The sequence below is a fragment of the Simochromis diagramma genome, unplaced genomic scaffold, assembly GCF_900408965.1.
Source record: "Simochromis diagramma unplaced genomic scaffold, fSimDia1.1 OVJJ01000680.1, whole genome shotgun sequence".
NCBI classification, from domain to species: Eukaryota; Metazoa; Chordata; class Actinopteri; order Cichliformes; family Cichlidae; genus Simochromis; species Simochromis diagramma.
The window spans coordinates 289,225-301,940 of record NW_024387470.1 but is presented as its reverse complement, the minus strand read 5'-3'; the positions used below and the strand labels follow the sequence as shown (position 1 = coordinate 301,940).

At 40.7% G+C, this 12,716-nt stretch overlaps 1 protein-coding gene across 1 annotated transcript; it reads right to left on the bottom strand.

Moving 5' to 3' along the window:
- Positions 1-1,601: 1,601 nt before the first annotated feature.
- Positions 1,602-12,470, bottom strand: acp2 (acid phosphatase 2, lysosomal). Its single transcript, XM_040014985.1, has 13 exons — positions 12,290-12,470; positions 10,299-10,394; positions 9,884-9,970; positions 9,565-9,625; positions 9,378-9,469; positions 9,191-9,289; positions 7,644-7,733; positions 6,913-6,996; positions 6,772-6,820; positions 4,272-4,360; positions 3,990-4,096; positions 3,699-3,874; positions 1,602-3,586 (listed from the first exon to the last, which is right to left on the bottom strand). The coding sequence occupies exons 1-13, from the start codon at positions 12,377-12,379 to the stop codon at positions 3,441-3,443; spliced, it is 1,266 nt and encodes a 421-aa protein (XP_039870919.1). The 5' UTR covers positions 12,380-12,470; the 3' UTR covers positions 1,602-3,440.
- Between the last annotated feature and the right edge of the window lie 246 nt (positions 12,471-12,716).

Below are 12,716 nucleotides of genomic sequence, written 5' to 3'. Positions count from 1 at the left end.
ATCATCGACCTAGGGCCTAGAGCATCCTGGTGCCACGTGCACTTATGAACACTCTTATGTTCGAACAGGGTGTTCGTTATGGCCAAACTGTGATTAGCACAGAAGTCCAATAACAAAGCACCGCTCGGGTTCAGATCAGGGAGGCCGTTCCTCCCAATCACGCCCCTCCAGGTCTCGCTGTCGTTACCCACGTGAGCATTGAAGTCTCCCAGCAGGACAACAGAGTCTCCAGGTGGAGCACCTTCCAGCACCCCCCCCAGGGACTCTAAGAAGGCTGGGTACTCCGAACTGCCACCCGGCGCATAAGCGCAGATGACAGTCAGGACCCGTTCCCCGACCCTAAGGCGCAGGGAGCAAACCCTCTCGTCCACCGGGAAAAACCCCAACGTACCGGCAGCAAGCCGAGGGGATATAAGAATACCCACCCCAGCCCGCCGCCTCTCACCAGGGGCAACTCCAGACTGAGACAGAGTCCAGCCCCTCTCCAGGAGACTGGTTCCAGAGCCCAGACAATGCGTAGAGGTGAGCCCAACTATATCTAGCCGGTACCTCTCAACCTCACGCACCAACTCAGGCTCCTTCCCCACCAGAGAGGTGACATTCCATGTCCCTATTGCCAGTCTTGGCAGCCGGGGGTCGGTCCGCCAGGGCCTCCGCTCCTGGCCGCCACCCGGCTCACAATGCACCCGACCCCTATGGCGCCTCCTGCGGGTGGTGGGGCCCATGTCTCCTCTTCGGGCTGTGCCCGGCCGGGCCCCATGGACTAAGGCCCGGCCACCAGACGCTCGCCCTCGGGCACCCTCCCCGGGTCTGGCTCCAGGGCGGGGCCCCGGTAACCCTATCCCGGGCAGGGTAAACTGTTCCCTCGATATTCTCTTCATGGGGGTCTTTTAGCCAATTTAACAGAAAAACATTTTTACTCATTGATTAGTGTGTAATTATGTCTCCCAACAAACTAATGCATTCTCATAAATTTAGGATTAATCAATTAAAAAGACACAGGAGTGAGCACAGATTTATCGAAGTTGCCATGCTGCCCCACCATCTGGAATAAAGGAACCAACATGGACATCGCCGTTCCACCTGACTGCGTTTTAAGTATGTCACAGCCATATATGTAGTGCACCTTGTAAGTTATTAATTTAAAGATCACAAATTGTAGGGTCTACCTTACCATATAAAGCACCTTGAGGCGACTGTTATTGTGATTTGTCGCTGTATATAATTAAAATTGAATTGAATTATAAACTAAGATTATGCCAGCAACCAGTTCAAAACTAGGATTATGCAACTGAACTGGGAGGGGCAAGAAAACAGAATTTAGTTGACTGCTGTCTACTGACATCTAGTGGTGAGATTTTACACACTGTATTTCTAAAGGCACTTTTCCATTAGTACCTACTCCGATGGACTTGCCACGACTCAACTGGTTTTCCATTACAACCCAGTGTGCATGCTTGTTGTTGTAGAAATGCGTCTGGGTGTCCATAATGTAATTAATACGTAACATGAATGCTATAACAAAGGTGGGTGGGGTGGAAGCTCTGGCCATCTTTTATATGCAGTCTGAAAATCTCATCCAAAACTGGGTGTTTTCTTTCTGTAAAACATTGTGAGATACCATTAATGGGTTTTAATGACTTAAAGTATTAAAAAAATAAGGCAGAGAGTCAAAGATGCATTTCCAGTGTTCCCAAGTTCCCAGATTTTCATAAATGGATCGATTAAAAACGAAGCTGGGGGGGCAAAAAAAAACCCCACTCAGATTACACCTTTAACAAAAAAAACAAAAAAACAAAAAAAAAAAACCCAAAACCCTAATGATTCTTCTTGGTAATTCCAAGAATACTATTTTGGTTTCTTGCTGCAAAGAGATTAAACATTGGGCTTAAGCCAAGCTGCCAATGTGCTTGGCAGCATTCAGTGACAGACCTCCCTTTATTAAATCAAACACAGATGGAAGATTTGAAATTACAAACAGCATAAAAAACACCATATTATTAAAAACATACAAGGCATCTTGATCATTAGGTGCTGGAGTCAAAACAGATCCAAAGCTAAAATGAATCAACATTACCCCCAGTGTGCAAAAGCAACACATACACACACACTGAGAGGCAGATGTATGAAAGCATTGGTACAAACACACAGGTTTGCAGTTAGAAATATCCAGGAGAATGCAATGATATAATTACAAGAAGACATATGCTGGATTAAACCTCTTTAGTAAATGAATAGAACCAAATGCTGCAGCTTTTACCCCATCCAGTGTTAACAGATCTGCAAAGCACCATGCAAATGCCACAGCAAACAGATAAGTGCACCTCCACACCTCAACAGTCATCAAGTTGTCACGTTTAACACAGAGAAACAGGTTGTTAAGTAAGACTTGCACTAATATTGTGCAAGATTAATTACTTCCCATCAGGATATATTTTTGATTTATTCAGCGGCACATACTTGCAGTACTGCTCAGATTCACAATTGTGAAGCATGATGCTGTGAATGGGCTGTATTGCTGCCACCTTTGAGAACTGTAATCATTATGCAGCATGTTGCTTGACTAAGTTTAACAAAGGCTAATAAACTCTTTGTGAACTGGCTGAAGGGCTAATGGAGACCAAATGTATGGCTACATGAAATGACTGTGTAAGGCATATATTTTCCCAGTGTGGCACTTGGTGAATCTGAACGTACTCTAAACAAGCAAGTGGGGTTATGTAACATGTGATGTGCTGGAGAGGAGCTGACAAGACATGGTTAGCTTACCTAGCAGTTAGTCATGATGCTACAGTGCATAAACTGCCCATTATGGTTGCTGTATTGGTAGCATTATGCGCAAACTGTGGCGCGACCACAGCCCTGTCACTGTGTATACTAGATGGGTGTGCACTGCTGTTTGTGAGGGCAACTATGGTAGGTGTGATGGGTCCTTACCATTGACCATGTAATGCCACGTCACCGCGGGGTTATTAAGTGAGTGAGCAGCAGCATCTGTAAATGACTCATTTGGCAAATGCCCAGAATGAGGCCGCGCACTGACTGACCTATTAAGGAAAAAAAAACATTTTTCACAGCACAGCACAGCTGTTGTCTTTTTAACTGCTATTATAAAAATCTGGATTCTTAAAATGCAACACCCAACCCCATCCTCCACACGTTTCATTAAAATCTACTCATTTACGTTCAATTAAAAAAAATCTATATTTTCAGTCTTTAGCAATAAAGATGCAAATTAAAAAAATGTTTTTTTCAAGGAATGTTAAAACCAAGGATGTTCTCCGCTTTCATCTCGGGATCTAAAGTCTTGCTGAGTTGTTCTCTGGGTTGAGTTTGAAATTTTCTGCGAGCGGGTGGGTTAGAGTTCAAAGTTCATCGTCATCGCTGGTCTCCCAAGATGCAAGATTTGGAGATCTCCGAGGAAGGAGTTTGTGCTTCTGTCAGGAATCCTCTCCGCCTTCCTGGTTGATCACATGCTGGTATCCCCGGCTGTTTATTGGATCCTTGTGCCGACAAAGAACGCCGAGGAGGATGACAATGAGGACGAGGAGCACACATCCGGTCACAGCCAGGCTGGTGATGACCACTGCAAATATGAAGAAGAATGCAAAAATGGTGCAAAACTGTTTTAGTCTATTTTTTTTTTTTTTATGTTTACAGTCAAGTGTGTCATGTTTTATTGTGTGTGAAGTGCTCACGTTTATCTGTGTGTTTTGAAGGGAGCTGACACTCTTTGTCTCTGTCGTCTGAGATGAAGACCTTTGTAATTGCTACAAACTCATCCAGGGGGCAGTCAAGGGAGCAGCCCGGTAACTGAAGCGGGTACGGGTGTACGTTGGTGCTGTTCCGGTAAAACATGGACACTGAAGCAGAGCTGCGTGGACACGAGACAAAGACTTTTACAATTTTACAAGTCCCATCATCCCACTTAAATATACTGTTATCAACTCAATGGAGTCTGTTTTACTGTGATGCTTGCGTGTGTTTACCCGTCGTCTTCCCTGTAGAGCTCAATCATGAGACAGGAGGCATATGGCGGCTGTATTCCATTAAATACGCTCAAGCTGGCCAGCAGAGCGGCTACAGTGGTGTCATGCTGTGAGGCACACAGACACACACATATAAAGAATAGTATAGGACAGCTTAAGCTAGCTTACTTAGCTTAGCAAAAACCAGAAACAGGGAGACTGCTAACATGGCTCAGTCAAAAAACAAAACAATCTTTTACCAACAATTCAAAAAGTTACTAATAAGTCTTCAAACTAGCTCACCGCTGAGAGCATCATCATTTTCAGCTGCTGTTTTGGGTCTGGAACGGCCATCTTAGAAAGATTCTTCACGATTTCACCCAGCAGCATCCCTGAAAGACAGACAGTAGATACTATTATCCCTTTAATCCTGTAGCCATGAATGACAGCTCGAATCATTTTAATACTGTTAATAAATCTCCTGAAAAAACAAACCAGCATTTGCAATTATTGCTCCTTCTAGTGAGTGCTGTGTGCATTTCTTCTTCAGTCACCTCTCTCACTCACTATGTGATAATAGACTCTCTGCATTGAATCATATCTTTTATTAATCTGTCTCTCTTCCACAGCATGTCTTTATCCTGTCTTCCTTCTCTCACCCCAACCGGTCGCAGCAGATGGCCGCCCCTCCCTGAGTCTGGTTCTGCCGGAGGTTTCTTCCTGTTAAAAGGGAGTTTTTCCTTCCCACTGTGGCCAAATCGCTTGCTCACAGGGGGTCATATGATTGTTGGGTTTTCTTTGTATGTATTATTGTAGGGTCTACCTTACAATATAAAGCGCCTTGAGGTGACTGTTATTTTGACTTGGTGCTGTATAAATAAATTGAACAGAAAAAAAGACTTTGTGTAACACAGATCCATTGTTATTCAAAAAATGATTAAAAAAGGACAACATGCGCCTTCAGACATGAACACACTGCAGATCATCATCAAGCCGTCACAAATACTCCCTTTAGCGTTGGTTTTTTTCACCTACTCTTAACATATTTTTACATATATAAAAACCATGAGAAAATCAACAGCACCGCTGTTTTTAATTTATCGCATTCATGATGCTACTCTAACCTACTGCCAGATTAACCCTAGAACACCAACGTCAGGTGACTTATCCCACAAATTAAATTCTAAAAAACACAGAACTAGGCTGTAAACAACCACAGGCTGACTCTGTATGAAAGCAGAAATCTTCATTATATCTAATCTAAAAGTGTGCTCGACAGTCCTGTCTCTATAACTCAGTGCTACATGTTTGTTACCAGAGAGTAAGAGCAGATTACGTACTGTTTTTGTAGCATGCTCTTATCTTAATCACATTTCCGTTTTTGAATTTTACAGAAACTGCACGTTTCACATATGCAAAAGTAATACAGAAGACCCTTGCCAAGTCACGGTGCAGAGTTCACAGATTTCTCCTTAGAAATGAACTATTTACTGTTCTTAGAAACAGAATTCACAAATATACTCCAAAATTTGTTTAATGGCTTTCTTTGTGTCAATATATCATTTTTCATGTGTATTAATGCTAAATTATTAATACTATATTTATATTTTAGTACTGTAGAGCGAACACAAAGCAACTGTAATACCACTGTACTCAGAGGCGGGAGTTTTAAAAGTATCCAATCCAAGAGTGCTATTTATCTGTACTTACTGCAGATGGAGTCAAGTATTCCTGCATCATAACCAGTGTTGGGTGTAATGTGTTACTAAGTAACGCGTTACTGTAATTAAATTACTTTTCCACTGAAAAAGTAGAGTAACTAATTACTGTTCATTTTTAGGTATTTTAATTACAGTTACTTACAATGTACTTGTGTTACATTGTAAAATAATTAAACTCGCTGAATATTATTGTTTAATTTCAATAATTTGTCTTCTAAACGTAGAAGTAAACTCTGCTGCTTTAACATCGTTGCAGTGCAGGTGCACGTCATTTTGCGCCAGTTTGCTGCACAGTCGTATTCTAAAGCGGAAGATGTCGGACTTGGCTGAAGCGAGTGGCTGTTTTTTGAAATGGACATATTCCCGACTCTTCACTTTTCTGAAACAAGCAGACAAGAATATTACAGTAATATGTAAGCTATGTCCTGGGGAGAAAAAAAACTATCGGCCGCTGTTAATAGCACGAGTAATCTACTGAAGCGCCTGACACGAGAGCATAGACGAACACTTCTGAGTGATCTTTGTTCATCATCCATGGATAACACCGCGGCAACTCCTGCTAAGCAAGCAAAACCTGATTTTACTTCAGCAGCACAGAAAGCGTCTGAAGGTGAGCTTAAAAAAATGATTGCAGGCTACATTGTGGAAGAGATGCTACCACTTCGTACTGTAGAGTCTCCGTCTTTAAAAAAATGTATTTATTACTTAAAGAGTTTAATTTCTATTGTTTGCCCACTCAAGGTGTATAGGGATTTTAAGAAGTATTTAGTTAAATTACTTATTTAGTAATTAAGTTACTTTTCTGACACAGTAATTAGATAAGTATTTTAAATACAATATTGACTGAGTAATTAGTAATTAATTACTTTTTTAAAGTAACTTACCCAACACTCATCATAACAAGTGTTCTCATGTTTTTCATTTCGTTCTTCTAAAAACTCTAACAAGACACCCAAACACATACTTGGGTTATTGTTTTTTTTTTTTTTTTTTTTTTTTTTTTAAAACCACATCTTCTTGTCAGGCTGACGCTGAAACATAACAAATTTAGTTTTGGTAGCCACACACACACAGACACACACCTCCCTGCAGCCGACTCTTCTCCTGCTGTTCGTGCACCGCAAATATGACCTGCAAACATGTCACATTAGATAATATTAGTAAATATCAGTACTGAGATCAGAAACTTTAAATGAAAGCTGAGATGGAACCACAGCTTTTACCTGAAATCCAAAGTCTTTGAGCTTTCGGAGCTTCTTCATAACGTCAGGAGAGACCCAATCAGGAGCCGTCATGTTGTGCTGAGACTGGGGGGGGGGCAACACAGACAGACATAAAGACGAGCTTTTTCACACTTTCCTACTTAGTTACTCAGCGGCTGCACTCTGTGTCCCAGCTGTACTCTGCTCAAATGAAAATTAACACCATTTGGTGTATAAATGGCACCTTTTACTTTATTCTCACTAAAAGTAAAAGTGTGAACAGTGTAACAGTGGCACGCCACTGCTCATGCGGTCCACCTAAAGTCAGGCTGAAATGCAGGAAGTGAGACAAGAAAAATGTGAAACTGCTGTGAGCAGCACTTTGCTGTTCCTCAAACATTGTGTTACCAAAACTGTTCATCGTTTCCTCAAAATGGTCAGTTGAGTTATTAGAATAAAACTCATGTGACATATGAGATTTGTCCTGACTAGCACGGTGCTGTTATTTTGAAACTAAAGCAACGTGACAGCCTCTTTTAGCTGCATATCTGACAGCAGTAGAAAACATTGGATCATTTAAAACTGGGTCTATTCTGCTCTGACATGTTGTTGCTGTAAATAAAAACTCAAACCGGCTGACAAAGAATTTGGTTTTCCCTTGGTGTTTTTAGTGTGTGTGTGTGTGTGTGTGTGTGTGTGTGTGTGTGTGTGTGTGTGTGTGTGTGTGTGTGTGTGTGTGTGTGTGTTCTTACCTCACAGAAGAGAGTGTCATACACACTCCAGACAGTTTCCACAGTGGTGTCCTTCAGCCCCGTTTTGTTCCTCACCAACTCTATAATATCCTGAAGAGAAGAACAAAGCAGACTCGTGAACAGTGTACCTCCAACTCTTACTCTTTATTCTCCAATGATAAAAAGTCATTTACAGTCATGTGAAAAAGAACATTTTCACAGGATTGTATGCATTCTTTGAAAAACCAAGTACACCCATGATTCAGTAGCTTTTAGACTGGAAGTAATCATTTTCTGTACGACTTTGTCTCTCTTTGGGTCGCCGTTCTTTACAACATTGCTTCAGTTCATTTTGTTTGTGGATATTTGTTTACGCAAAGCTCTCTTAAAGCCCTTTGAGGTCTTATTTCAGCCAGTTTGAGGTCTGGACTTTGACTACGACTTTATCAACGCATTGATTCTTTTGTTTGTCAGGATTGTTAGTGTGCCTGGGATAACTGTACTGTAACAAGACCTGTTTCAGCCAAGCTCTGGAGTACTTTGGTACACAAAGAAGTTCTTGGTCCCAGGTCCTCTGGCTGGAAAACAAGCCCAAATCATCACCCCTCCACCACCATGCTTAACAGTTGATGAGGTATTTCTGCTGATATACTGTGTTTGGTTTTTGTCAAACATGGTGCTGTGCATTATGGCCAAACATCTTCATTTAGTACTTTGGTCAAAGCTTTGTGATGTATTTAAACACAGTGTTGCAAACCTAAGTCATGCTGCCATGTCAGGAGGTTTTCTTCTAGCAACCTTTCCAAATAAGCCGTACTTGTTCAGTCATTTTTATGACCATTTTTCTACCATCCTGAACTTTAACATTTAACATGCTAACTGAATTTGTTAGCAAATTTGCTGGGAAGATTCCAGCATTTTGTTAAAATAGCTAAAATGCTCCAGATCAGTCAACTGCCAAAACCTCTGCTTTTATAGGGGTGATCACACTTGATTAATTCATTAGCAGCACCGAGCTGCTGCTAATCCTCTCAATTTCCATGAAAGCCATAAGAATGCACTTGAGTTTTTCACAAGTCTGCTCTGTGAAAATTTTCTTTATACAACGTTTGGGACAATGGCACAATTTCCACTTTTGTATCCCACCATAAAGGATTTGAATGAAAACAAAGCAATCACAGCATGACTGAAAAGCAGGCTTTCACTTTTTCTCTAACAAAACTAAAATATAAATCATTTAGGAAAACTACACTTAAAAAAAACAAACAAACAAACATATACAGTCGATTTTTATGCTTAAAGGTGATTGGCCAATGGTATGTTTTAAGGCCAGGTGTGGCTCATTTTCACAGCATTTGATGAGAGAAAACGTCTAAAGTTAATTCCATTTGTTTAATTTCCTTATATTTATAATTAGCTATCATTATATAAGCATAAAAACATGAAACTGAGTGCATTTCTAAACAGTTAATACATTACTATTTATATTAAATCTCTTGAATTAAAGCTGAGTCTATACGTCTGACCCAACAGTAATGGATAGATATACTACAGAAGAGAAGCGGTACCTGGTATGTTGCAGTAACGTTTAAAAATTCCTCCGTGTGTTCGGTTTCATTCATCAGCTGCTGGTAACGAGGACAGTCTTTCAAAGGAAATGAGAGAAGCTAAAAAACAAAAAAGACATATTTCAGACACCGACTAACTTTTCGCAAACATAAACAACTTCAAACAGCAGTGACTTCATACACTAACCCTCTCTTCACTTTGCGGCACAGTGTGGACAGGTATCGGCTGCCACTTCAGGTTAGGGTTGAAGACCTGCTGGCCGCTGGGAGGATAGAGACCTGGATGAGGGGGGAAAAAAAAAAAATATGGCACGCCAAATGAGAAGAGTACCAGAAGCAGCAGTATGAATATTAGAAAGAAGAGGTCTTCGGACCTGCGAGGTTGGCCTCGGCACTCATAAGGGTGCGATCGTAGTCTGTACTGCGAACTAAGATCTGAAGACAAAAGGCATTAAGCATGTTAAGATGTATTATAGTTGAAATTTAGGATATCAACAGTCAAAAGTTAAATATTAAGAAACAAACTGCACAAAAACAGAGGCACTCTTCCGTCATATTACAGGAATTTGTGCGCTGGTGCGAACTCTGAAGAGGCCTCTTCTGTCAAATATTAACAAGAGTCACAGTTTGACTATAAAAGCTTCATGACGACTTGTCATGTGGACTAAAAGTGAAAAGGAGGCTCCATCTCACCTCGTGCCGGTTGTAGGATGCATTGAGGAATTTTTCGTATCGAGTCCTCAGAAACTGGCCCAGCTCAAAGTGCTGCTGCATCCCTATCTACAACGACAAATATGAAATAAGTTACCCTCTGGCTAAAGTAGCAGAACTGTAAAATCATGTAGTATGTTAAAAATCAGAGTAGTATGGGCCAGCTGGTTGGTGTTGCTCAGGAGCCTGGCTGCAACATTTTGCATGACCTGTATTTATCTCATTTATCTTTTATTTTTTGTACAAACTTGGAAAACAGTAATCTAGCTTGTACCCTGAACACATTTTTCTGTATCAGCTTTAGCTGTGTGACAGCTCTACTACACACAATACTGCCTGCTGTAGTAAATGTAGATTTAACGGTTTACATTAGAATAAAAAGAAGTCTTGGTTATACCTGTGACAGCTGACCAAAGCCCTGCGACCAGTCGCTCTCTTGGTGGGGGTCGGTGGGATAGGCTTTGACTGGTGATCTGTCGCCATGCCGAAACAACTGGAGAGGACAGAAGTTAAAGAAAGAGTGTCATGAAAAACTGGCATTTAAAACAGTTTAATTTAATATTTTCAAATATTCAAAACTGCACAAAGTGTGCTCTGTGTATCATTTATACGCACACTGAAAGCCTGACAAACCATGAAATATTATTTTCCATCTTCATAAACATATTTTTAAAGTCTACCAAAGGTGCTTTGCATGAATTAAAACGAAACAAGCTCTTACTCCTGGTGGTTCTGAAACTGTAAATCAGTAAACAGGTCAAAAATATGTGTGTTTGGATTTTCTTTTTAGGAAAAATATTTGCCCGACAGTGCACAACACTGTTTGCAACATCTGCAGCTTATCTTGCATATACTGACGACAAAACCTTTGTTCTACTTTTAACAGTATCACTGGTGGACATAACACCCAGTCAGCAGACACCTGAAACTGCTTAGCAAACACTATAATGTCAAACCATTAGGACAAATGGCTTTAACACCAGTCCCCTAAAAACAGCACGGATAACGACTAAATGCAGTTTGTGTCATATTTAATAATAAGAAGGCTACAGTGAAACCTGTATTTATGAAGCAGGTCTTTTATGAACCCTAACATTGGTATGAGGGTTGATTACGATCAGTTTCAAGTGAAAGAGATCCTATTACAAGCAGTTCCACCCAAACATCCTACAGTACACATCAAATGGTTTTAAACTTCAGCTTTCAAACCACTCTAGAGAAATGCTGCTTTCTAGTTTACACAAGTCTATTTGAAGAGTGGATTATCCCTTTCTAATCGTATCTGTTCTACAATACAGTCTTGGCTCTCCATGTAAGTTTCTAAGAATGAGTCCAGGTATATCCTGATCTCCTATTTCACACTATGGCAACATTTTTGTTGCAAATGCCTGTTAAAACACATTGGGAACATGTGACCTGGAGCTCTCCCCAATACACAAAGTGTTAAAAAACAGGCAACTTTCCCTTTTCAGTTGGTAGTCTTAGACATGCAAAAAAAAGATCCTAATGTGCACCACCCATAGAGCAAGCAAAACACATATGGACTGGAAGACAACAGAAAACAGTACATCTTGCAGTGTATAGCTCATTGTTGCCTCTTGAAGACAATAACTTCCTTATTCTAAAACACTTTGTTTTTCTTTAATGAGGCATGCTGGTGTTCCCGATCATCTGTAAATATTGGCTCTTTTGTAGTTTGTGCATCTGTTCTTTAACTATTGGGCTCATTCTACACCATCATCACTGTGACCTACATTTACACATTTATTGTTCGGGTTTTTTTTTTTTTTTTAAGTGTTTGTGTGTATCGACAGAGCTCATTCCAACTTCATTAAGTTCGCTAAGTTGTCACGTCAGAAAGGTAAGGCCTGTCATGCAACTCCTGACGCCAGCAGTGACATTAACATTACAGCCCACAACACCTCAGGTTTCTTACTAAAGTAATGATAGACACTTGCTAACAGAGTTAGCATGTAGTGAGGATTCCTGTCGTGGTTTCGTCTGAAGTCAGTGCACACCGTGCCATTTGACAATTTCTAATACTTTGACGTTGACATATTCCTTCAGTGTGCAGTCTTAGAACGGGTTAGCATTGCAGCCTTCTAGTTCAATACGACACTAGCTATTGGTGAGAGGCAAAACACTTAACCTACCTACTAATTTCCTAATGATAATTATTCGTGAATGTATTATTTATATGCCGATGTTTCTAAAAGACTCCAAAGACTTCTGCCAGATGTCATTCCTGGACAGGAAACTATACATGTTGACAAGTAACCGATGGTTACAGAAAACCTCCTAAATTATAAATGTAGTTCCGCAACCGTCTACACACTGTGGAATTCCGCACAGCTTTCGCGGCGTTTCAACACCTTCAACGTTACTCACCACAGTCGTATACACTAGTTTTCTTTCTGCCGCGGCTCGTCCACACACACAGGTCAGTGTGAAAACAAAGAGCACTGCAGCTGGCACCATGTTTCTGTCTGTGTCAGCAGAGCGCTAACCTGTCTTGGCTTCAGCTGCTAACTGGCTCGATTTCCTCTCTTGTGCGCGCTGGGTCAAGTCAGCAGCAGACTCGAATTACATCGGAAGTCGTAAAATAAACTGGCAATATTTTTAAAGGAAATTAAATTTAAAAAGAGGAACCATTGAGGTGGGCGTATTTCTGCTATTTTCATATGTATTCATAAAACCGACGATGATATTTTTCATCCACATTTGCTCCATAATTACTGGGTCAGATTTTATTTCGAAACGATAAACGGAAGTGACAGAGCAGCAATTTTAAATTGTTATTGATCCCTTTATCCCT

What these genes read in the sequence shown, in the direction of transcription:
- acp2 (XM_040014985.1), bottom strand. Translation starts at nt 12,379, where the DNA reads ATGGTGCCAGCTGCAGTGCTCTTTGTTTTCACACTGACCTGTGTGTGT. An exon ending in GCTTTGGTCAGCTGTCACAG is followed by an intron (nt 9,971 to 10,298) that starts GTATAACCAAGA and finishes TTGTCGTTGTAG; the next exon opens with ATAGGGATGCAGCAGCACTT. An exon ending in CTCTACAGGGAAGACGACGG is followed by an intron (nt 3,875 to 3,989) that starts GTAAACACACGC and finishes GTGTCCACGCAG; the next exon opens with CTCTGCTTCAGTGTCCATGT.